Here is a 27,273-nt window from a genome sequence, read left to right on the forward strand (position 1 = left end):
ATTTATTTTATCATATTTAATTTTTTTTTAGTTTCTAACATGTCCTGTCTTTATATGCAGCTAATTAAAGTAGCATTTGATGAAGAAGTAAGTCCTGAAGTGGTGGAAATATTTAAGAAACAGCTAATGAAGTTCCGCTATCCTCAATCTATCTTCAGCACTTTTGCATTTGCAGCTGGGCAAACAGCACCACAGATAATTTTACCAAAGCAAAAAGAAAAGAACACTTCATTCCGGTATAGTCATTCTTCTGTCACTCTTTTTGTTTACTACTAGTCAAATACATCAGTCAGACGTATTTTCAGATCTCCAGATCATTTAATCAGTTCTCAAGAAAACCAAAATAACTGATTGCTATTCTCTGTATTTTTATCTTTACTGAAAACAAGGTAGATTGATATGAAATAAATGTGTATATAAGAACATACTGTTTATCCAAACTTCTTGCTGCAGTAAATTTAAACAAGTATCTCATTACATTTTGAAACATGCACAATATAAATAACATTTTCAGCTATGCAAACTATGCCAACATAGAAACAGATTTCTTGTGTATTACATTTTAGGTTAGTAACCTAATGTGGGCTAGAATTCATTTTACTCTTTAGTATAGTCTGTTCAGTTGTCCTTGTGTACTTTAATTGAGATTTTCAGCTTTGGGTCCTCTTTTGAATTCTATGTTGCACATTAGTTTTTACTAGACTAGATGGATTCTTATGCAATTCCAGAGTGGTAGTTTCAGTGATTCTTTCTTGATTATTGCATTGTTGACATGGGGAAGTAGAATTCCAAGGTAGTCATGGAATCTTAAAACTTTAAGGTTAATATCTGCCTTTCCTGCCTTCATTCTGCCAACTTCATAGATTTGTTACATTGCTAGCAAAGTACAAATGCCTAAAGCAAGATTATGACTGCTTATTCATTATGTTATATATATAATAGGTAAAATTACTCTCGAAGTAATAAAATTAGCATTAAAAAATTAATATAGGAAGTCATATTTCTGGTGGTTATGATTTTGTTGTTAAATGAGAAAATACAAAATGTTTTTTATATGGGTAAGCACATTTATCCTAAAAATCTGTAGGTGCTATTGTGGAGAATTATATCCATCTTTTGAAATATTTTTATTGATATGAATTTATAGTACCTTCTCAAAAAGTATTGTGAAAGGAGCAAAACGTGCTGGGAAGATGACAATTGGTCGCCAGTATTTATTAAAGAAGAAGACGGGCACAATAGTGGAAGAAAGAGGGAATCGTCCAGGCTGGAATGAAGATGATGATGTTTCTGGTAATAATAAAGTATTATCCATTTTTGTTTATACGTCTTACCTAGAAGAAGAAATTGTGAGGTCTTCCTAGACAGGAGAAAGAAAGGTTGCAAAAACATACATTCTTAAAGTGTTTTTGTTTGTGATGACCAGACGTACAGGGCAAAAGTAGTAAAGTATAATAAATTTATTATTTGTATTAATTACCATGCTATCTTCATATAATATCTTTAGAAAGCCTGACATCAGCAATTAGTCTATACTGAGAAAGCAGAATTTAGTGAGATTCAAGAAACAGACAATACTATAGGCAAATTTTGAATTTGTGAAAATTGCAAATTATATCTGAAGGCAGCAGAAGTCTGCAAATTACTGCAAATACCGTTTTTCCAAACTTCCATTGAAAGGGTTTGGAGACAGAAGGTAGAAGGTGATTTGGACTCTTTGTGTAGTTCATGTGCTCGTGTGGAGTTTGACTTTCTTCCAAACACTTCTTTTCCTACCATGTGCTGCTGTCAGTATACCCTTATCTGGACCAGTGCTAATTTATAATAAACCACTAGAGGGAACCAGATTCTCCTGTACATAAACAGGTATTGTTTTGTCATACCATTCTTTGTGTTTTTTTTTTTGTTTGTTTGTTTTGTTTTTTTAATTAAAAAAAAGGCATTTCCGATAATGAAGTGTTTATGACACGCTAATAATTTCTTCAAAACATCAAACAAGCCAAATTTATCTTTTGAATATTTAGTCAGTGAGGTGACTTAAGTGACTTACATGCAGATAAATACACATTTTCTGAAGTCAGAGTATGAGAACGCACTTGATCTGTTCTCTCAAAAAAAAGAAAAAAAAAAGCATTCCAGGAAAGAAAAAAAAAAATAAGTTCTCTTTTTCCATTCCAGATAAATATGGTGGGAAAAAATGCACAAAGAAAAGGTTGTGAAATATGGAATGTTCATATACTGCTGAAAATATGCATTCTTAACTGAATTTCCTTAAGTGCTGAGTTAGCATGTGTTCTAATGTTGCAGAATCTTCAGGTCAAAAGGATCTGTGCAGTCAGTGCCTGTTCTGGGTGTGATTTTTTGTCCATCACTCAGAGAGACCAAACATAATTAAGCCTGTGTATTCACACTTCTCTTTGCAATGAAGAAATTGTAAGAGTTGTTTCATTGCATATGTACAAAACAACTACATTCTTGAGTACAGGAGTTACATAAAGATTAATGACAGTCACTTTTTTTCCTCCCCTGACAAATTTAGAAAAATATAAATTGTGAGGCTTCCTACCTGCTACTTTCCAGATGTTGTGACTGGGTATGTGTGAGGTGATTAAAATCTGACAGCTTGCTTTTCTGTTCACACTGCACTGACACCTCAGCTGACAACAGCACTGACACCTCAGCTGACAACTGTAGTAGTCCTTGGTTCAGACAGAGTACAAATAGCTGTAGAAAAATTGCCATTTAATCACTGAAATTTGTTTCATATTGCTTGCTGTGAATTACCATTTGTTTGCAAGTCTCAGAAACTGAAGTATAGGAAGCTATGTAGCTATAACAACAATGAAGCAAGTGGGAGCAAATGGGCACTATCTGCAGCAGGTGATGCATTGTCTTACAGAAAAAACCATTAAAGATAGTGTTGGAAGGAGCTTCAATGATCTCCATCTCTCTGCTGGAAAGCAGGATCAACATACTTATTATGATCCTTATATGCGTTTATCTAACTTTTTCTTAGCTTTCAAATATGATTTTTTCACAATTCTAGACAATTTGTATTAAAGTTAAGTTATTAAGGATGGTTAAAGTTAATACTTTAACCTCTTAACTTACTCCTTAACGCTGGAGAATAACAAGCAACTTTGTGATGCTCAGGGCTAAACATTTACTTGCCACAATTTAAATCCTTCATTTCTTATTCTGTTACTATGTACATGTAGAAGAGATGACTGCCTTCCTTTGGATTGCACTGTTTAATGTACTTATGGGCTATTGTAATATTTCCTTTCTCTGTTCTCTTCTGGATGATAAATATCTGTAGTTCTTTTCACTCCTATGCATTAGTCTTGACAGAGTTCTGATTATCTTCATTGCTCTTCTCTCGGTCCTCTTGAACTGGTTCACGCATAACTTTTATTGATTTTCAGAATTGGGAACAGTACTCTAATTACAAGCTGTTGCTAACACCTGGAACTTTTCTTCCCTACATTTCCTCCTAATTTTTATTTTTGGAGAGTTTAGAATCTTATCATACTATAGGTGATCATAGTGGTGTGTTCAATGGAATGGGAGACCTTCTGTAAAAAGTGCTTTTTACAAGCAGTCATATCTCAAGAACAGTAAAACAGAGGATTTATTCCTCTTATTTTCAAAATCAAATTAAAAAAATGCATTTTGAACTTGAGATAGTAAATCTTTCTCTCCCTCTTCAGGTTAAAGACACTGGTATGAGCTCCTATAATCTTTAGGTTTTTTACACATTCAGAAAGATATTTTGCAAATTCGGATCAACAATATACTGCTTTCATGAAAGAAAAATTCATTTAGGAAAAAAATCAAGAAATGCACACTCATGTTATCTAAGTCAGTTATAGCATTTAACATTGTTAAATACCAAGCTTCTGTGTTCCCCAAAATAAAATTATTTCTAAAACCCCTTTACTTTGTTTCTCTTAGTGCACTTTATAATTGTAAATGTTTTGTGACTTCTTTCTTACTAGGACAAATATGAAAATATAGGAAAAAGGGGAGATATCCGTAGCACTAAACTCTTCCTTGTTTAGGTCAAATAGAAAATGGTTATTTTTGTACGATGCACCATTGGAGCAAAAAAATATTTATGTAGTTTTTATGCTAAGATAAATAAAAAGATGTATCTAGATTCTACTGCTGTAAATTCTGAATGTTGTCTGCTGCCAGTAAACTTCTAATTGTATCATAATTTTAGGTTTTAAATGTAGTTTTAATTTCCAGTTTTATAAAGTACTGTTTTAAGTTTAAATCTTTATATACTTTGTGTTGCCTGATTCATGAAGAAATACTTCCCCTCATATGCACATGCTTTAATGCTTGAGATAAAGTGGTAGCAAGTAACCAATACATACAGTGAACAGTAAATCTGCTTTCAGACATATTTGGAAATAGTTGAAGTGTTGATAACAGGCAGGTGGCAGGTTTTGTACAAAGACCCTGCTTGACTTGAATTTCAGTGTAGTTTGAACTTGTGGCATGGTTTTTATCTTTCATGGTTAAAGTTTCTTTTGGTTTGGAAAGTGCAACTGATGTGTATAGCTGAAGAAAGCTGCTGATTGACATTGAAACTGAAGCATTAAGAAGCCAACACTTATCTGCTGTGAAATTATGATGCAGAAACACTTTTAATTTGAACCAAGCTGTAGAAAGATTTTTACATCTTTTGAAGACAGTTTCAAAGAATTTACGAGATCCAGTTTATCTTGCATGTTTAATGAATTTATGTGCTCATTTTTTATTATTCTTTCTGATGTACATCTTTGTATAGCAGTTGTGAGTTTAACATGCTTGCATAAATACACCGTTAATAGAAAGTATGCCTGCCTTCAGTTCAGTTCAAATAAATGTATGAGAGAAGTTTTTCTGGAATTTTAGCAAAAGAGAGGTGTCAGCCATGCCAACCACTACAGCAGTAGGTAACTTTGGGATATACTTAAGTTTCCTGACTGGAGTATTATTTTGTTGCTTACAATTTCTGCAAACTATAGCTTCTATTTGTTAGTGCCTGTAATTGATCACTGACAATAAGACAAACTAATAATTAGTTCAGAAAGTAACGTGGTTTTTTTTGTGTAATTGCTGGCTTTTTCAATAGCAAACTCAACGATTTTTGATGTTAGTTTCAGATGACAGTGAGCTGCACACAGGTGGTACCCTAAAAGCTTCAGAGAAGTCAACAATGGAGCAATTAGTAGAAAGAGCCTGTTTCAGAGACTATCAACGTTTGGGACTAGGGACCATCAGTAGTAACACTTCTCGATCAAAACCAGAATACTTAAGAATAACTGCACTGAACAGGATGTATTCACTTTGCAGGAGGTGAGTTTACCAACTCAGTCAAGTATTTGAAAATAAAAGTGACATAACATGTATTCCACATTTCAAGTTCATTTAAACAACTTATTCTGACTTCTTCTTTATCTGTAGTAAGTGTGTTCAACCAGTGGCCTTGAAGCTATTTGTATTCCACTCTTAGAGATTCCTCTTCTGTCACATGGTGGTTGTGTATGTATTCATCAGATTTGGAAAGACTGCCAGTGATAGTAGCCAGAAGTGAGTTTTCAGAGCCTCCACAGAAGCTGTCAGACAAGTCTTTATTTCTAAGTTCTTTTCATTGCCTATGGAAAGCGGAAGTCCTTGGTGCTTTCAGAGGAGACTAACCTAGATACTGTGAATTGCCTTCTGATGTAGTTTTTCTCCTGGCTTTCTATACTGAAGATTTGCTACGCTGAAATTAAGAGGCTATTTTCCAGCTAATTTAGTGATCAAGCTAGATGGTAGAACTCAGTCTGCCTTGATGGTTTGTGTTGGTACTGGAAATTATTTATGTAGTATTATGTAGTTTATGTAGCACATAAATTCTGTTCCTTAAAAAAAAAAAAAAATCAAAACCAAATAATTTAATTACTTTCTTCAAATCAAAAATATGTTTTAAAATCGAAGGTATCTATACTGCTTTAAACTTTATCATGTACTGAAAGTCACATGCTGTACATTAATGCATGAATGTTACTAACTCCCTTTTTTGGTTGTTAGTGTAATTTGCTACCACTACCCACAAAAATTCTTTATAATAGAAAGCATATCTGCATAAGTTGTATGAGAAGAGCGTCTGCATTCTCTAAAGCCTGTTTTGGCTAGTCATTGCTTTCATTATAGATAATGATATTGCCAGCGAGCCCTTCATGGAAGAAGGGCACAAGAAAATAGTAGATCCTTTCTATGTTCTTGCATACATAGAATAACAGATTAATAACTGTGGTTTTGTTCAATCCCCATTAAATACAATGCAAATAAAAGCATTTAAGTCTGCACATTTTGGCTGTGCTCTGGGCATTATGTAAACAACTCTTCTCTCTCAAAAATCTACCAGTTTTTAATATAATTAGTTTCTTTGGTAAAGATAATTCATGTCTCAGTAGATTACAAATCACTGGATAGAGATACTTACCTAATGCCATATTAGTTTGACTATTGTGTTCTAAGAACCAGAACATAAATATGTATATTCTTTTTGTATGAGGGTAGTTCAATTAATGTCAGAGTACTGAATTTACAAGAGCAGTGTATATTCTGTAGGAACAAAATTGTTCAGTAAGAATTAACATTTCCCAGCTTATTGTGTTAGTTTCTTCTTAACATATGAAATTGGCACTTAAATTGAATTTTTTTTGTAAGACATAGAAAATAGTCTTTCTCCTTGCTTGAATCCATGTTTTTTTCTAACAGAAATGCAAATACCATCTTGTTGGGTTCTCCATTTTTACATCTATTGTATTAGTAAATTTCCTAATCTCTCAATGTATTGTAGTGTTCTAAAAAGTACACAACATTTAATTTTCAAATACATTGTTCCAAGGAATATGGTTATAAAATATATTTTGACATAAACCAGTTATGACCAAAAATTATTGTTTTAGTTCTGATACTCTAGGCAATCTAAACATTCCTTCATTTCCATTCTTATATTCTATATACAAGTGTCAAAACAAAACTACTGTATCATGTGCATGCCTCACAATTCTGTTTTCTGTCATTCTCAAAACTATGGCTTCATTATAGTGATGGGTAAGAGATCCACTGGGAAGAGAATTATTACCAAATGTAACATAACCTTAGATGGAAGGACACTGAAAGTGACGGTCTTACAATTTTTTCCTAATTTAAGTTGTTTAAAAAATGCAGTTTTCTTTACAAATAAATGTATTTTAAAGGATTGGACTAAAACAGGAGAGTTGTGGAATAAAAAGCAGTAGTACCAGTTAGCATGTATTTTCATTAAGATGTATACTCTGCCTGTAGCTTTAGGACTTTTTTTCATTGTTTAATATTTTGAGAGCACATTGTTGTTCAAATTTTTCACCTTTTTGTCAATACAGTTATCCTGGACTTCTGGTAGTACCTCAGTCCGTTCAAGACAGCAGTCTGCAAAGAATTGCTCGCTGTTACCGTCACAATCGCCTACCAGTTGTGTGTTGGAAAAACACAAAAAACAGTACTCTCCTACTTAGGTCAGGGGGCTTTCATGGAAAAGGTGTTGTTGGCCTCTTCAAATCCCAAAACACACATCCTACAGGTGAGCTGATACAATTAGATTTTCTGTATAAGTAATTTTATTTAGAAATACTTACTTTTCTAGAAGAATCAGTAAGATGATTGAATCAAAAATCTCAGGGTATGAATGCTTATCAGTTCAGTTGTTAAGTTATCAATTAAGTAGTTCAGTTTAATTACTCTCTGTCATGAAGCAGACCTTGAATGGTATGAAGGTGGTTCAAAGATGTTAATTGAACTAATCTGAATAGGGATTATATATGAACCAGAAGTCTTCAGTAAAAGCTTGCATCTGCCAAATGCAATGTTTCTGAGAATAAAGCACCTATTTTCTGATAAATTCCCCAGTTCGACTTCAATTATCTCTTTCCATTGTACTGTTTTTGTAATGAGTATATGTTGTCATTTTTAATAAAGTACTATATAAAATACTAGAACAAAAATTATTCGATGGATTTTCTGATGTCTTTCAATGTGATATTAGTTGAACTTTTATGTTTCTTTTATAAAATATAGGCCTGAAAGATTATTGTTGGGGTCTTTGCATTAAGTAAATCTTTTCCTTTGTATGAAGACTGGACCAACACAAGATTTGTCACTAGTTAATTTTCCAGAAGAATAAAACATAGGATAAAACTGATTTTGGAAAGGACAATAGTTGACTTCTTCAGCACTGTGTGAGGGGTGATTGATGTTAAGGTTGAAGGGCAAATTTTCCATCTGTAATCTTTTGCAAGGACATTGTTGCCCTGAATCTTTAGCTCACATATACATTTAGTTCAATAGCAGGATTTCATATAAATCAAGCTATTCATCTCTTGGGTCACTTTACAAAAAGACACGCAGTGATCTTCACAAAATAAAACTTTCCAAGTGGTAGTGATAAGGACATTATCCTTTCATTTAGACATTTCATTTCATTTAACTAAATTGTTAAGAACTCAAACAACTTTCTGTGGCATTGCTTCAAGGGCTTGAAGTCTTAGAAATCATTCAAGTAAATTTCAGAATGTGCACACTCTGCTTAAAAGTTGAAGAGAAAATGTTTCTCTTCAAACTTCTTTCACCCTCCCAGACTGCAGCAGCGTGATGCTTCCTGTGTGTACATTTTATAATCACTTCCTAACTTTACTATTAATTTAGATGCTACTTGAATCTATCTTGAAGCTTCTTAAGCCACTTCCCACTAATCAGGTAACTGTTAGTTTCCAGCATAGCATCTGGTTGGAGCATCACAAAGAAAACTATTTGTAAGTTACAGTAGTTGTGGCTTGTCGAAATGTGCTTGCTCAGGTCCTTTGACTCCCTCTTTCATCACAGATTCCAGATTCTGGCTCTTGTGATCAAGTTATATTTTTGTTCTGTAGCAAGTCTAGATGTGGCTGTAGTAAGCTAGAATTCAGAATAAAACAAACAAACAAACAAAAAAGCAGTTGGCATTTGAAGTAAATCTGACCCCTTGAGTCTGGACAGTTTTTTGTCTTCGTAGTCATAGTATGGCCCAATTCACCTAATTCATCTCCTTCCGTTCCTTCTAAGTCCTTGCAGCTGGATGCAAATGGATGTTTTTTCTTGTTAAGGTAGTTTCCTCCAACGATCACCTAGATTCCTAATGCACATTTAAAACTTGCTTTTGTTTTAGCATTGATTTTGTGTTCTGTTATTTGATTCTTAACTTCTTGAAGTCCTAAGTGGATGTCTATTCAACTTGATTGCAGTAATTTCTCAAAACATCATGCTTTCAATGTGCTTTTTCTATTTTGTCCACCCTGTTTTTAAACTGTGTCTTCTCTAGCTTTGCTTTTATCCAGTGTTTTGCAGCCACTTCTCTCTCTCTGAAACAGTCCTCCTCAGTGTTCCCAAGTAACTCAAGCAACATCAGTGACATCTGGAGAGTGATTCAATTTCTGAGATACATAGAAGAGTCATCTGAAACTCCACATGTGTCAAGAGGTTTCCAAAGGTTTCCAGAAAATGGATTATGGTTCTTAGAACAGTGCAGCTTAGCTTTGTGGAGTGGAATGCAAGAGAATATTGATGGTGCTGCTTGCAGCCAGGTGATGAACATCTGGGCATTCTTTGTCATTGAAGAAATGACCTTTTCAACATAGGACAGGCAAACCATGAAATTGTCGATTATCTTTTTTATATAGTTATATGGTTTTATATGGCTTTTGTTATTCTGTATATTTATAAATATATGTTAATGCTGTCCATTCTTCCTGCAACTCTTTCTAGCTCCTGCTTCTTTAGAGTCTTCAAGCAGTATAGAACAAGAAAAATACCTACAAGCCTTACTTAATGTGATATCCGTCCACTGCAAAATGAATGGCAGTAATACTCTCACTGTTAGACCAACAATTGCTCTATCTCCAGGTAAAATTGTTTGGTATAGTCCTTTTCTGTGTTTAAGTTGAAAAGCGAATTTTCTTGGATTTGGTGTTAGTTCAATTTGAATTCTGTTGTTTCCTCCGTTGTTTCATTTTCCAGATGGTTTTATTCTCTCTTAGTTTTGATGAGTGTTTCTCTGTACGTAAAGGATGTTTTTAAACTTTTTCAAAATGTTTTTCAGTGTTCTTAATCTGATGGTAAGTGATTCTCAGTCTACGGTTCGTGGCTTTTGATGAAATTCACTTGGATACGATGGGCCAATCTAGAGGCATTAGTAATTTTAACAATTCTGGAGCTAATAATATAAAGTCCTCCAGAATATAAAGATGCCAAGTTGTTGTTGTTGTTTCTTTGTTTTAAATATCAAATGCAACAATTATTTAACAGAATCAAAAACATAGATACATTTTAAGGTCTTTTATAACAAAGTAGGCATATTGAAAACTTAGGTATATTGAATAAGAGAATGCCAACCTGAAGAGACTGTGAAACGCTACTCTGTTTCATACAGTGAGAAAATGTGGGATTGGAAGGCCAGACACCACATGAACAGATTTAGCTACAAAAGTAGTGGAAGTCATTTAGGCATTTTCGTATGTTACATACTGACAATGGGATTTTAATGCTATTTCCATGTAGAGCTTACTTGCAGTGAAAACACTTTCAAAAGACATTATTTAAGTTAGGTAAATGTGGAATCATGAAGAAACAAATCCATGTTTTATCTCAATTACTACCTGATGAAACTGATATGCGAAGGTATCCTCAATGTCTTAGAGAGTATGTGACTTGAAATTGTCTGTCTTGCCTCACTTATTTGGTGAAAATCAGCCTAACAGGGTCAGTGGCTTTTCTTGTAAAATAACACTATCTCCAAAGTCTGCATGTTTACTTCGTTTATTGTAACATATGTTGATTGCTTAACTGTATCTAACATCAACATTTTGTTGCCAATGTATACATCTGTCTTAAAAAAATACAGCAGAAATACAAAATTGGCAAGAATTAGCTGCATTGTGTGAAAAAAAAGGTATTTCATCATTTATGGTAAGTGTTAGTCTGAGTAAGTGTAGTTTTTTTTTAATCTTCTATTCTTTTTTTGGCTGACTTTAGGCACTGAAAGGAGGGCTTCAAGAATGTCTACTGTGTTTAAGCAGGTAGTGCCAGGACATTTGGATGTAAATCTATCCAATAGCTTTGCTCGAGGAGGTTAGTAAGACTAGATCAAAGTCTAAGTACCTGTGTTATTTGAAATAATAAATGATAATAAAATGTCAGTGAAGTAAAAATAATTACACTGCTTACAAATTCATTATATTCTGAAACAAAAAAATCAAAATTACCAATTAGCCTCAGTTCATGACATACTCTTAGTATCTAATTTCTGTTTGTCTTCTACTCTACCATTGAAATAAAGCTAATTTCATGTTTGAAATTAAGCACTCAGGAAATATGTTTCTAAATACTTTGTGATACATCCATGTTTGTAATGTACCTGCCATGTATGACCGAAAAATGCACATTTTACATTAGGATTGAATGCACCTTACAGTCTCCAGTTTTGTAATTTGCATTAGTCTGGCATTTGTCTGAAGATTAGCTGATGCTTCATCTAGATACAAATAATCAATCTGAATAATTTTACTCTAGGTAGAGGATAGCGTTATGTGGCCAGGCTGTAAGAGTAGAGAGATACAGTGCCTTCTTTGGGAATAGTTATTCTTAGTTACAAGGGATCATCAGTGTCATTTCTACAAGAAACTCATTCTGTGAAGTGAATTCCAGTTACTTTTACTCTTCTGGTCTGATGAAATTATTAAGATTTTTTTCTGTGCTTAAACTAATGTGTTAAATTACTTAAAAACATTGTATGTTTGTAGTAATAAGGGTAAAAATATTTCTCAAAATGAAAAATTTTAGAGTTAGTTACCTTTTATCCATGAAGGCTCCTAATACAAATATTTTTAGGCATCTGAAAGTTGCTTTTCTTCCCTTATGACTCAGTGTAGCTTTGCAGGCAGCAAAATACCAATCTTACAGCAAGTTAAACTCAGAGGTAGAAATGAGAAAACACATAAAAAACTTCATCTGAAATAAAAGTTAGACCTATTTTGACCTGCTGAGGTCTATTCCAAACTAAATTATTTTGTGATAGAAATGCTATAGCTTTGTATGGAGAAAAATAAAACAATTTTCTAGAGAAAGACTTCCAAAAGAGATGGAAGAGATTGGAAAAATGAAGGAAAGAAGAAAGCAGCTATATAGAGAAATTATATGAGGATTATAGCAGAAAGAAAGAGAGGAAGAACAGTTTATGAGGATCATCGCAGAATTGACAATTCTTTTCACTATCATTAGTCATAGTATATGCATAGTTTATATCTAAAAGTTCTGCTGATGTTCTCTATTCACTGTCTTAAACTATTGTAGTACATGGAGATGAAAAAAATACAGAGAATTTAAATGGAAAGGTAAAATTACTGGGAACTGAAGAGAGCAAGAGTGTCTGGAATTGTTAAATGAACTCATGGCTGTGCATAGCTTGTCTTAATACTGAAACAGTGAAAATACTGGGTAGCCGACAGCAGACATTTTGTTGTATTCTACCTCCTCATGTTGGGATTGAAGTGCCAACAGCGAAATTTTGCTGAGGAGCCATGAAGATACTCCAGATAAAAAAAAGGGAAAAGCTTGCTGTTTGACTACATGGAAGTTGTCTTTTGAAGTGTGATAGAGTGAGCTACTCAGGGAAGGAAAAAGGAGTCTCAAGGTAGTGTAAAAGTCACAGACATCATGTTTTCTTGTTGGATATCGTCTCTTTGCTAAATTTCAGCATTAATCAGGAAAAGGGCAGAGAAATTAGCTTGTATCTTGCTGGATTGATGCCACACCTGCTCTATATATTTGAAAGGTGTAACTACAGACCAGTATCTGCAGTCTGTTCACAGCTCAGCAGGATACATGAGGACTTTGCTGAAAAATAAGAATGTTTAACAAGTACGATGGGAGCCCTAGTGAAGTTGAGAAGTTGACAGGGTACAAGAGAAAAGAGAAAGGGAATATCTCACTGTAAAGAAATAAACTCTAGGGTCTTTTTAAGTTAGATAACAGAGTTCTTTTAGAAGAAACTCTAAAATATACAAATTATATAGATTGCTTAAATTGCTGTTCTCAGATAAATGGATTCACATTGTTTATTATCACAAGGATTTTTACTACTTTTGCAAGGTAGTTATATTGTAGATGTGAAGTAGTGTCACAATACAGTATGCAGGACCAAAAATGCAGATTTTTTGGTCAGCTACAAAAGGAAACTTACTTTATGCAGGCAGTCTAAAGTGATTTCTCTTCACATTCCTCAGAGTAATTCAAAAAGCAAAACCAAGAAACACACACAAAAACAAAATAAAGACTGTGGTTAGGTAGTTCCTTTATCATAGCAAGCATCTGCACCATCCATTTAATAATTGGATTTTGCACTACATTGTACAAAATATAACAGCAGTATTTTTGTACATTTAATTCTGGATCACTCTTTCCTTCCTTATTTTTATTGTCAAACATAGAGGGCTCAAAATACCGGTTCAGTTTGGATGCACCAACTGAAAATTACATTTTCCATTCTTTTGTGCCAGATACTGTGTTTTTTTTAATATGCATACATTTAAAATTAAAAGATACGTGGCAGTGCTTGAATAGTAATTACAATTTTAAAAATCATCCTTGTTCTGAATACTCATTGATATTTGTGTCCACACTAAGTACTGTATTTTTTTTAGTTTATCTGGAACATTGTAGTAAAGTATTTGCCTAAAACACAGTTATTTCTGATCAGAAATATTTGCCAAATACTTATATTTCATAATATATTTTCATTCTTGGACCCTTTTTTTTGGCAGTATGGTTGATATCTGTCAGAAGTTCACTAGAAAATGCAAATCTTTTCTTCATATATTACTTTATAAGTACAGTGTAATTATAAAGAACAGAAATTCTTACCTAGTTTTGTTGTGTAATTTAATAAAATAAAATTTTAATAGAATAAAATCCTTTTCTCAGTAGGATTAGCTACTGCTGGAAAACACTAAGATATTTTTAATGAATAAATACAGACTCAGCTCAGACATTGATTTGAAAAACAACATTCATTAGCAAGAATATGTTTTAATAGAACGTTTTAATGAAAAGAAGTTTCTTTAAAGAAAAGAAATTGCTTGTGCAGATGTGGTTTTGCAGCCAAGAACATTCACTCTGATAAGCATATAAGACTCCAATCAAAAATGAGTATTTATACAAGGGAGGGAAATTTCTTTGTGTGATAGATATTGCAGATTTTCTAAATCATATGGTTGTACTTAATCCTTTAGAAATTTCTGTATGTGTATAGAACGAATCATGTCTTACATTCTGATTTGATTTTGAGGCCCATTAAATTACCTACTTACAACAGACCAGAACAGCTTTACAAAAATGCACTAAGATTTGGGATTTTTAATTAAGGTAATTAAAAAGGCTGGAGAGAAGCCTTCAATAAAATATTCCACTGAATGATTTAATCATTAAGTTTCCTTTATTAACACTTTATAACAATAGGGAAAAAAAAAAAAAAAGATTGCTGCATTCATTTAAAACTACTGAAATGATAATGAAAATTAATGTTTTTTGATAAAAGGATACTTCCTTCTCACTTAATACTGGTTTTCTGGCTTGACTGATGTTTTGTCTTGTGATTACTAAGATTTTTGCTGTCTGATAAATCATGTAGTATAAAAAAAAATTCTATATATACTTAATCTTTGGAAATTAATAAGTAACACTTTTCTTTTCTCCTGCAATGTGTCTTGCTGCAATGTGCATTCCATTCCTCCTCCTTCTGTCTTTACTGTTATCTACCAGTGCTTGGGTACAGAGATAAATGTTTCACTCTTTCAAATTCCAAATCAGCAACTAAGGGAAGAGTCCATCAAGGTACTGTATTCTGTGTCCTGAAAGCACATTCTCATCTGCCATCTCCATAACTACTACTATATTTAATATATGCTAAAGTAATGCTGTCAGAAAGCCTTGACTCTGCATTAACAAAATTTGGGATTTGGAGGTTCACTGTTGTGGTTTTGTTATGATTTGGGTTTGGGTTTATTTGACCATTGACTGTATGATGCAGTGACAGTGATAAGCCACACACTTCACCACATTATACTTTAATATTAATGATCTAATGCAGAGTGACATGTTGAATTTTACGCTCTTTCAGAAAAATAGTTCCCTGTGCCAAAACTTTAAACCGCAAAAAAATTAATTCTGCAGAAAAAAAAACATTTAGTACTCCTACTGTCTTAGTAGAATAATTAAGAAATACTGTTACCCAGTCAATGATCTTTCTTTCCAAAGCTACTGGTAATGTTAGTGAACAGGGAAAAACTGGTATTTGCCAATTTATAAACTTATAATAACACAATACATCAGAAATAATGAAAGTTAGATACTGCTACCAAAAAATAAGATACTAGGCAAAGTTAGAAAAGAAATACAGTTGTCTTTTAATCACTGATATCCATCAGTGGTAAACATGTTCATCTGCATGTATTTATAAACAGTTTTTATGCTTTTGATGTGCTACAGACTCTAATGATGCCCTGCATTTCTAGTATGTTATAAAGTATGAGTTATATGATATTTTTGTATGCATCATCTTGGGAGAAGAGTTGTCTATGTTGGAACTAGCATTTTTTCATGCCAAATGAACAAGAACTTATTTCTTATATTAAATGCTTTTTGTGGTTTCTGTTTGTGTTCTAAAGTCTTCGTTGTATCGTCTGTAGCAGTTCAGATGTGGAACAAAAGTCTACACTAAAAATACTGTGAGATATTTTATAAAACTGCCTTTCTTTGAGGTTGGAACTGTTTGGTACTGTTAACCAATTCATAGGGTTCTAGCCAACCATCCTCAGTTAATCCTATTTGCTCACATCTTTTGGGTGGACAATAATGTAGCTGCATTAGTTACAATATGCAACCTAAAATGTTGAGAGGCAGAGTTTATTAGATTAGTACAATGCCATTCAAATACAGATGTGCTGCTTTCAGATGCAAGGCTGTGGTTCCATGTTACGCTGCACTCACTGTTCCTTACTTAGGTTCAAGCTCACGTTGTTGCTAGTTTGGGGATTTCTGTACCATGCCAGAGTATTAGTGATCTTAGTGCCAGATTAAAACTAGAACTGTGATCTTCTAGGCATCCTTCTGTCTACACGCACAGCTGTACTATATACACATCAGCTAGCTGTGAAAAATGTGATTAGAAAATAACTTCCTTAAATTAATTTCCATTTTTAGTTGCCCAGTAAACATGGACAGTTAGAAACTAAAATCCATGAAATTCTGCATTTTAATCACTGTAGTTGGAGAGCAAATATGGAATACTTTATCCTGAAATGTAGTATTTAAATTGATCCTTGTACATATATTTTTGTTATAATAGGATATGGGGTGCATTATTAAATAGAATTCGAGATAAATGGGGAATTTAAAGTGATAGTATTTCTATTTTTGAGGGAAGAAATTATTGCGTAATATTCTTATTGGTTAGACTTCCAAAATAATATGCCTTTGACAAGGAAATAGTTGAGTTTTTTGTCCCTACTTCTGAAAGAGCACCAGTAATTTAATTTCCGTGTACTTAAATGGATGTTAGTTACTTGCAAATTGTTATTTCTTTTATTGGTGTGTAACTGATTTCATAGCAACCATTTTCTCTACAGTAGAAAGCATTGTTTGATTAGCATCTTAGGTTAAAAGACAGTACAGTAGAAAAATTTTGACGATTTTTGTTATGAAACGATTTATTTCCAGTACATGTTGTTAATTGTGTTCTATGAGGAATGCAAGTGACATGTTTAAACATTGTACTTTCTAAATTACATTGTAGCATATGCATGAATAATTATCATCTCTAGTGCCTCACACTAAGAGGTTTTTAAAATATTTTTCATCTTTATGAAGGTGTATGGGCAAGTCTTCGTTCAAGCAACCGATTTATCAACGCTCAGACTCCATTCATTGATGTTGGTGCAAGACTTGCAGGCAAAGACAATGCCACTTCCTACAGTAGCAGCACTTTTTTGCAAAGTCAGCTTTTGAGACGTCAAGCAGCCCTCTATATATTTGGAGAAAAATCTCAGTTACGGGTAATGTCATTTTTATTTTTATGTCAATATAGTTTTTATTTGGCTTGAGTTTAATAGCCCTAATGTTTTTTAAAAACAAAAATAATATTCCAGATAAGTCAAGTGGATAGCTCTCCTAAAGGTGTAAATTCTGATAGGTATTTTAGGTAGTATTTGCTACACAGGCATGCTCTCCATTTTGTTCTGTTCTGCTGTGTTCTGTATTGCTATACATAGAATAACAGTTAATGCAGCATAATGTGGTTGGGGTTAGAAATCGCACTCTGTCGTTATATAATACAACAAAGTTAACATAAATAAAAGCTTACTGAATTGTTTTAAAGAACAGCTAGACACAAGCACAAACTCATGTAGCTGCTGAAACTAGAGCCCTGTTTGTCACCTCTGGTCAAGTACTGATATGTTACGTAGAGATGAGGGATACAAAAATGATTAGAGGATTGGATTAGCTTTTCTACAGCATGAGAATGTTTAAATTGGAAAAGACATGACTGGGAAGGAAATGAAATGTATTGTGTGGCAACAAAACATCTAGCAAAGCCTTTGTATTTTGAAGTTACCATGTCTTTGCTGTTTCAACAACATTGGCTTTGCGGGGAGAAAGAGCAGCAGAGTTCGGCTGTGCCAAGTGTAGCTGCTGGGATAAAGATCCTGGCAGCTGCCCCATGCTGAGGCTGTTCAGAGCTATTCCAAGAGTGTGCTGTATATGTATGGTCTTCCTGTCAGAGCCATGCTTAAATACACCTAAATGCTTATTACTCCTCTGATTTAGCTGACTCGTCATCTAATGTTCAGCTGAGTGTCATCTCACAGTAATGTCTAGTTTGAAAAATATAAAAAAGGCTTATTTGAAGTTTTATTTTTCCTGGTGTGCTGAAATACATTATGAAGCAAATGGAATTTTATTAAACGAGAAAAGTAATTAGGGGTAGCATTTAGAATCATACGAAGTCAAATTGATGTGGATAACACTAACTCAGAAGTCTGTTCATCCTGATTTGATTACATGAAGAGGTCCATGATATCTACGGTTTTATACACTCTTTTGGGATAAATTTTAATATTTTAGACACGGTTGCTTAAGAAACATGTATCCTTTATTAAGTCTTCACTTTTCAGAAAATGTTTAGAGATCTTTTTAATCTCTGCAAAGACTGAAAAATCATTTGTTTTTGCTTTTCCAAATATGAGCATACATAAAACACAATGCATTTTGTGAAATACATAGTTTACAACAGCAGTTATTAGTAGTAAGTAAAAACTTCCTTTTTCAATTCTTTATGAATGAATTATTTCTGGAGATGAAAGAATCATGTTGTATTAGAATGATGAATCAAAATGCTAAAACTCTTTGCAATCTGTTTCAATTTTAACTTCTCTTTTGTACTTTCAAGTGTTCTTTTATATCTTACTTTTACACGCAATCATATTTATATATATATATAAAAGATATCAGTTCTTTTCATTTTTAATTTATCATTTATAACTGATTTTAAATTTATTTTCCTTTAGGTTTCTTCATTAGACATTGGTATCCAAAGTAGTCATTTTTATTAGTTATTAATATTTATTTTGACATTCAAATACTTTATAATATAATTAGCATAACAATAATTGACAGAAATTTCCTATTAAATCTATAAACAAAGTGTTCTGGTTCAATGCAATAAAGCATAGTAGTAAAAAGAACAAAACAGAAATCTCCAAAGTAAACATAATTAATAATTATTAGAATAAACTGTTCTTATGAATACTAAGAAAGCAGTTTATTTTCCTGCAAAATTTTCAGTTTTTTGAGTTGCAGTTTTCATTTGATTTTCTGGAGGGCATTCGTCCTGAGGTTTTCAATCAGGTCTACTCATATCAGTTTTTTATCTTATTTAAGGTATCTTTTATAACTATAAGCTCCAGGAGGCTCTGGCAAAGCAGGCAATTTCATAAAAAGGAGTACAGGAAGAGTAACTCAAGAGATGGTTATGTAGACATAAATTGCTATAGTCAAATACTGACAGTTTTTTACATTTCTGTTCAATTTTTTAATGAATAATAAGTGAAGAGTTAGTGATGCATCTAAAGATGTATAGCAGGAGCAAAAGTCTTTACTTTGCTTCTTTGAAGGAACCCTTTAAAACCACTTGGTCAAAAAATTGAAATTGTTTAATATATCAACTGATGCAAACTAGATGGGGATAATACACTTGTGCTTAGTATAGAGTAAAGCATTTTTAATACCATATTTAATTACCATATGGAAATGCATTACTATGCAGAGTATGAAAGGAGGTAACTATTAGATGTGCAAACAAGTGTTCAACAAAACCAACATGAAATAGTCCAGCAGGATGTACATAAGTTGAAAGTTGCATAGAAAGGGACACTTCAAGAATTCTTATATTTTATTGATTTATTTCCTTGCTGGTTTACAGGTCAAGGTTTCTTTCTTCTTCTTCCTTTTTTTTAGAATTTATGTATTTAATGTACAATCTTGCAGAAGGTAGGTCATCTCTGGGCATTACTAAGGAAAAGAGTGTTGTATTGGCAATACAGCAATCAGAATAATAATACTATGTAGCGATGAAATGATTGTTTTGAGCCTGCTCTCATTGATCTATATCTGGTCTACAAAATCGATTCAACTTTGATTTTATATAAGGAAAGCTTGTTGATTTTGATTGTTTAGTATTTCTCTAGCTTTTGTTAGCATCCTTATATCCAAGCATAACTTGGAATTGTTGGCTATATTTATTTATTGTTAATTTGCCTAAAAGTCCTAAAGGAAGCACAGAATCATCTAGGTTGGAAGAGACCTTAAAGATCACCGAGTCCAACCTCTGACCTAACACTAACCAGTCCTCCACTAAACCATATCACTAAGCTCTACATCTAAACGTCTTTTAAAGACCTCCAGGGATGGTGACTCCACCACTTCCCTGGGCAGCCTGTTCCAGTGTCTAACAACCCTTTCGGTAAAGAAGTTCTTCCTAAGATCCAACCTAAACGTCCCCTGGTGCAACTTTAGCCCGTTCCCCCTTGTCCTGTCACAGCACATGGGAGAATTGACCAACCTCCACCTCACTACAGCCTCCTTTAAGGTATCTGTAGAGAGTGATAAGGTCACCCCTGAGCCTCCTCTTCTCCAAGCTGAACAAGCCCAGCTCCCTCAGCCGCTCCTCGTAGGACTTGTTCTCCAGACCCCTCACCAGCTTCGTCGCCCTTCTCTGGACCCGCTCAAGCACCTCCATGTCCTTCTTGTAGCGAGGGGCCCAAAACTGAACACAGTACTCGAGGTGCGGCCTCACCAGAGCCGAGTACAGGGGGACGATCACCTCCCTAGCCCTGCTGGCCACACTGCTTCTTATACAAGCCAGGATGCTGTTGGCCTTCTTGGCCACCTGAGCACACTGCTGGCTCATATTCAGCCGACTATCAACCATCACTCCCAGGTCCTTCTCTGCCTGGCAGCTCTCCAACCACTCATCTCCCAGCCTGTAGCTCTGCTTGGGGTTATTGCACCCCAGGTGCAGGACCCGGCACTTGGCCTTGTTGAACTTCATGCAGTTGGCCTCAGCCCTTTGGTCCAGCCTACCCAGATCCTCCTGCAGAGCCTTCCTACCCTCGAGCAGATCGACACATGCACCTAACTTGGTGTCATCTGCAAACTTACTGAGGGTGCACTCGATCCCTTCATCCAGATCATCGATAAAGATATTAAAGAGGACTGGCCCCAGTACAGAGCCCTGGGGGATGCCACTAGTGACCGACACATTCTCTTGTGCATAGATAGCGCAACAGATTTATTCAACTCAACTGTGTTACAGTGGTAGTCGTATAACTCTCATGTATACAGTTTTGTTATGAGTAGTATATGGGTACTTTTTTATGGTATGTTTTACAAGTGTTGTAAGGATTATCATTATACTGGGCAGATATTTCAAAATAATTTGAATTAATAATTGAAGTATTTAGTAATAAAGCAGACAAGACTATGATATTTGGTAAGATTTTCACTGAAAAATATGTTTACCTTTTAAATTATATCTGCTGTTTTCCTTCCCACACAGGGCTTCAAACTTGATTTTGCTTTGAATTGTGAATTTGTTCCTGTTGAATTCAGTGACATCCGACAGATGAAGGCAAGCTTTAAAAAGCTGATGAGAGCTTGTGTTCCCAGCACTATTCCTACAGATTCTGAGGCAACATTCCTAAAAGCACTTGGGGAGTCAGAGTGGTTCCCACAGGTAATTTATATGACAGGTACTTCTAATAATCTTTATGCAATACTGCTTACACAAAATAAATTTCAGGCTCTTATGACAGAGACCTATTGTATTCTAACCAGCTGTTGTTCCTCTTTGTTCTTTGTAATTATTTTGCATGCTATCAATTCTGTCCTTACATAGGCATTATTGTTTTAATACAATCATAACATTTACAGATGTGGGAAGCAGTTTTTATAGCATAATTTACTGGTTACATGGAACACGTATTGTTACATGGAACAAGTATGTAAGTAGAGATTACCATTTTTATTGCATATTATCAATTTACGGTCTTGGTATTAAATGTTTTTTTTCTTATTTTATGTATTACAAAAATCAGAAAAAAAGTAGAGAAGAATAAATAAGCCTTTTGCTTTTAAGAGTGATATTCCACCCTTTATATGTGTTCCTACACTGAATTTCCACATGCACAAATATTTAGCAAATAAGCTAGCATCTGTTATCTGTTGTGGAATAAGGAGAAGTGTTTGCAGGAGAGAGGGGATTGTGTGCTTGTTCATCTATTAGTATCTGTTGTCTTTAAATCTGTTCCTTTACTTCCCTATCCCATATTTCCTTACATAAAGATTAACTAAATGAAGGAAAGACTGTAAGTAACTTTACAAGATTCAGATTAAGAAGAGAAAGTTAGCTCTTTGTAAATTTAAAAAAAATTTAATTACAGAGAGTGTTTTTTAACACTTGTATATTTTATTTGGAATATTCTGTTGCATAAATTCTCCTCGATGTAAATAATCATAGAAAACAGAATAGGCTCTTACAATGATTTCTCAAGGAGAAAATATATATGAGTAACATAGTCATTTCAGAAATCGTGCATCGGAAAGCATGCTGGCTGGAATGTGCTACAACGCAAGGAATTGCTTAAGTTTTCTCTTTTAGGTGTGATGATTTCTTACAGAATACAGGAGCTGGTCACTGATATATCTGATAACCACTTTGTTCAGAGAGGGAGAAATCAGGAGACATTAAAGATTTGATGCCCCCACCACATGAACAATTTCAATCACGGAACAGTTGAGCAAGTTAATAGATGTAGATAAGGGAAATGAATGTGATTTTGATGAAATAAACATGTTCCTATAGCAGCACAGAGATCGAGAGGTTATCATATTGTGTTACTCTCAGGAATGTTTGAGAGGAAAAGTAACAGTATCACTCTTTGCTCAGGACTAGATCATAATGTCATATACTACCTCTGATTCATTACCAAGACACTTCCATGGTGCAAATCATGTGGTAAATGACTTATGTGATAAATTTGATTTACGGACTGATTTGTCACATTTTCTGCTAATCCTGTGAAAGGACATAGATCTGTCATCTTGGAAATTTGTTTTTTTTTGTATTAAGCTTTCCACTCCTATGTAACAGTAGTTGTACAATATTGGTTTTAACACTGTATAGATTAAATAGTTCTTTATAAGGTTTTGAATGCAGAAGAAATTCAAAGTATGTTCTGAGCACTAACAATACAAATAGTATTTTGCATTTCTTCATATTGAATCTGTATAACCAGATTGCATATCAGTTTCTTTCATTAAGGAGAGCAAAAAACAGTCTTTCGTCTATTCTGCCTATGAAAGCATAGAACAATAAATGAACTGTTTGATTTTAAAAATCAGACGCTTTTCAACCTTTTCCTATTGAAAATAGCAGGAAAATTAGTTACTTTTATTTTGTAAGTAAAGACTGTGTGAATGTTCAGAGCAGTTAAGTGTTTTCTGTCATAGTTTTCATGGTAATATTCATAAGATTGTTTTTTCTTCTTTTTTTATGAGGCAAAAATCAGCCTTAAGCAAGGACAAATTTTCTAGGGTTGAACTGTTTGATTTATCTTTTTTCTCTTATTTTCTCCAGGTTAATTTTGCTTTCCCTGAGTCTGTTTCCTGTGCTTTCTGAACTTTCTGAATTTACTTTTTTCCCATACATAGATGGTCTTAGATGTCTCTTGCCATCCTTTGCTTATTTCTTTTCCTATATTGCTTTCTTCCTTTCTTCAGGCTTTCATATTTCTGTTACTATGGGTAGTTTGTATTTAGTGCTCTGCAAAGAGCAATTTCATTCAGTGGTTAATAAAAAATTTGCTTACATATAGTCTGTTACATTATTTACCAAGAATGTCATGTCAGTATAACAGAAATGGTAGAAGCACCACAGTTTTTCATTTTAACAGTAAAGAGAACTCTCTTCATAAGGTAGAAATGCTCAAAGTCACCTAAGTTCTTTAACTTGCTTATAAGCGATCGTGTTTGAATAAATCTCATTCAAGTCAATAAACTTTGTCCCAAAGAAACGTATTGACCCTCAGAAATGTTTAGTATCACTGCAAAACAAATTTTAGAATGCAAATAATTAGCGTGTCCTCTTAGTGAGTCTGCCCAAAAGCAAAAAAAAACAACAAAAAACAAAACAAAAAACAAAAAACACTGTTTAATCTATCTAAACTATTTCAGATAGTAAATTTTTTTTTAAATATTCAGTTCATTAATTGTCTAATTCCATAAGATTGAACATTAAAACTATTATCTTGTAAATATGGATTCTCTCATCAAAGTACTTAGTGACTTCATGCAACCTTAACTTTTCACAGGAAAAGATTTAGTGTTAAGCCCAGAGTGGAATTTCTCTACAATAAATCTGTCAGCTGTGTCATTCTCATTCCACTTTTTATGACAACTGTTTTATTACAGTGCTTATTGGTTTTAATAGTTTAAGTTCTTATCTTCAAATATTTGCTTAGTTTTGTTGTAGTTCAAATGAAAATCCTCTGAGATAGTTAAGTTTTTTAGTTTTTGAATCTGTTACATCAGTTAATTTCTCTGTGATATATGTAGGTTTTGTAATACATTTTTAATGTTAAATACAAACGTATTCTATTTATTGAAAATATCTAAATATTTCTCTTGAGTGTCTTACTGATTTGCGATACTCTATAGCTTCACAGGATAATGCAATTGAGTGTGATCATCTCAGAGCTCCTGGAAAATGGTTCTTCTGTTATGGTTTGTTTGGAAGACGGCTGGGATATTACTGCACAAGTAAGCTGCTATTAAAACCTTGAAATAACTAAATAATAAGAAAAACACCAGGCCATACTTTTTTACATATGTGATTGATAATTTGATACAACCTTTAAAAAAAAAAGTGTTGTGGCAGCAGGGACTAGCATACATGTAATATATGCTTATGTTCCTTTGCAATTTACATTGTGTTCCTTTGCAATTTACTCCATGAAAGCATTCATTAAAATTAACTTTTACAAAAAGTCCTGGGGGACTTGGAATTCTAAGGCTTATCTACAAGATCTGCATTCCCATACTTGACCATATGGAAGAATGAAAGATGAAAGTTGTCAGAACAGATGATTTATCTTTTTAAATACAGTATGCTTTAACATAGAAGGGAAGGGTAGGAATTCCTTTTTTTGCCATTCACTTGCCATAAATGAAGTTAGGAGAGTACACAGAGAGAAAACTAACTTTGTGCCAAAGTGACCGTAACACACCTGCTGCAAGGACAGATTACCAGAACAGATAACATTGTGAAACAAACTATAAATTATGTAAATGATGACCCACTGCCTCATTTAATGGATACATTGTATCTATACATAGTTGCTTCATAATCCAGAAAAATTGTAATGAATAAAAACATGTACAGCCAGCATCCTTATTTCAGGTTAAAAAAAAAAAAAAGAGAGAGAATGTTAACATAATTCTTGCAATTGCTGTCAAACAGTGAAGTATAGAGGACAATTACATTGGTGGAGGTGGGAGAAGTCTGTGCTGCATTTTAAAGTCTCTCGGGATGCTGTTTACAAGAACAGGCTGAAGTTGGCTGGTGAGCACCCTAGCATGGCAACAGTGCAGAAGCTCGAGTCACACTCATGACCAATTATTTAATGCTTTCTTTGTTGAGGCGTAGGCAGTGCTATTTTGTAAATAATATCTTACTAATTTAGTCACAGTTTAATTAAGGCTCTTCCATGTGAGATGCTATTTGTATGATTTTATAAAAATATGTGACCTATCTGGTAAGATAGTTGTAACGGAATTTATTTGAAGGCTTTGGTTTCCTTGAACTACAAACAGATTATGGAATATTTGTTTTCATTGTATAAGGTGTGTTCTCCTTTTAACTTCTGTCATTCTTATCCTGTTTTGTGATCTAGGTAGTATCTCTAGTGCAGTTACTCAGTGATCCCTTCTACAGGACACTTGAAGGCTTCCGAATGCTGGTTGAAAAAGAATGGCTCTCTTTTGGTCATAAATTCAGTCAACGAAGTAATCTGACTCTCAATTGTCAGGGTAGCGGATTTGCTCCTGTTTTCTTACAGTTCTTAGACTGTGTGCATCAGGTAAGTCCATCCATATCTAGGCATAGATACCACTATTTCATAAGCAATAGATAACTCATTGAGAGAAGACGAGTAGCCTTCTTCCCTGGGTTTTATTAAAGAGAATGGGCTTCACATTAAGAAGAGCTGGAAAATTAGCATGGTTGCCTGGAAGAAACTGACCATACAAAACAGACTGTCTATTAGGGATGGTTGGCATTATGGATCTTTTAAGATGCATAATGCAGAGGTTTCAAACTGATGTTTTTTATGGGTAAGACTGGCTTTTGGCAGTCTGGAATGCCTTAAAGCAGCAGAAGAAATTGACAGGTTGTTAATACAGTGAGTAGACAGTTTTTAATTTCCTGTGTTTGACTGTGTCTTGTACTCTGTCAGTTCTGGAAAAAAACAAGCTACATACCACCTCTGTAGTGGTCTGTGATGTTTTCAAACTCTAAAGGAGAGGTTTGTTCACTGAAATTCTATTTTTTCTATTCAATGCATTCCAATAGTCTACTATGCTGCTATTACTTCTAGCCAAGTAGAGCTATGTTGCTAGTAACAGCAAAATTTTTTTGGGAGGACTTTTATACACTCTTTCTCCTTGCTTACGGTCTGGTGAGTAGTCTCTCCTTACTGACTTACTGAGGATAATTCTACCTTTTTTCATATTTTATGTTAGTCTTTAATTTTTATAACATACCTGTTCTAATAATCAACTGCATCCAAAAATTGTGTTTTGATCTTTTGCTCACTGCCCTTCAGCTCCATTCTCCATACTTATTTGTAGACTTTTTCTTCAGGCTATAGAGGCTGAACTACACATATAGCCAGAAGAGGGGTTCCTATTTCCTTTTTAACCCTCAGCATATAAAGAGGGTCATGATTTTTCTAGGTAAGGTTTTTTCATTGATTTTGCTTGTCTTTTTTTTCATTATTTTTTATTCATAATTAAATGCACAGAGGTAGCTATGCCAAGTCTGCTGTTACAGATAATTGCTATAGGCATATTCCCAGAATGGATGAGCTTCTGAGCAATCTGTCATTGGTCCCCGGCCTAATACCTTCCTTCTAAAAGAGGGATTCTTCTGGGGCAACCAACAAGAACAACCTGTCTGAGAATAGGAAGACCACTGGAAGTATCTCAAGAGCCTGACACACATTTTGCTCTCAAACAGAGTTATTAAGGACAAACTTCCAAAATGGTTATTATTATATAAATATTATCAGGGCACTTTTTCCATCACTAGCTGATTTGTCTGGGATCACTCCAACAGCAGTATGGCAGTCCATAATTCTTCATTTCAATTTTTCAGATCATGGTCTTGTATAGAAACAAAGTCAAGGCACAATGATTAGGTTTTTGGAAGTATTTCGAATTCAAGACAATGATCTTTTTCCAGGAAGTTGGTTGCAGACCTGATCATCAAGTGAGCATTATTAGTCAGAAACTCTACTATCAGGAGCATGTTAACAGATGTGTTACTAACCT

The 27,273-nt window shown here is 33.9% G+C and overlaps 1 protein-coding gene across 7 annotated transcripts in view; it reads left to right on the plus strand.

Annotated features, from left to right (window-relative positions):
* Positions 1–27,273, plus strand: part of SBF2 (SET binding factor 2) — a 251,703-nt gene that overhangs the window by 200,527 nt on the left and 23,903 nt on the right. For 4 of the 7 annotated variants that reach the window (XM_084521588.1, XM_084521589.1, XM_084521590.1 and 1 more), the window contains 11 exons: positions 61–236; positions 1,148–1,293; positions 5,151–5,349; positions 7,410–7,606; positions 9,823–9,960; positions 11,089–11,184; positions 14,872–14,943; positions 16,978–17,162; positions 21,224–21,400; positions 24,382–24,483; positions 25,617–25,802. In XM_084521588.1, coding sequence (XP_084377714.1) covers positions 61–236; positions 1,148–1,293; positions 5,151–5,349; positions 7,410–7,606; positions 9,823–9,960; positions 11,089–11,184; positions 14,872–14,943; positions 16,978–17,162; positions 21,224–21,400; positions 24,382–24,483; positions 25,617–25,802 — 1,674 coding nt within the window. The remainder of the gene's footprint in view (positions 1–60; positions 237–1,147; positions 1,294–5,150; positions 5,350–7,409; positions 7,607–9,822; positions 9,961–11,088; positions 11,185–14,871; positions 14,944–16,977; positions 17,163–21,223; positions 21,401–24,381; positions 24,484–25,616; positions 25,803–27,273) is intronic. The other 3 variants (XM_084521593.1, XM_084521594.1, XM_084521591.1) reach the window with 2 other exon arrangements.

The sequence above is a fragment of the Aythya ferina genome (assembly GCF_964211825.1).
Source record: "Aythya ferina genome assembly, chromosome: 5".
NCBI classification, from domain to species: Eukaryota; Metazoa; Chordata; class Aves; order Anseriformes; family Anatidae; genus Aythya; species Aythya ferina.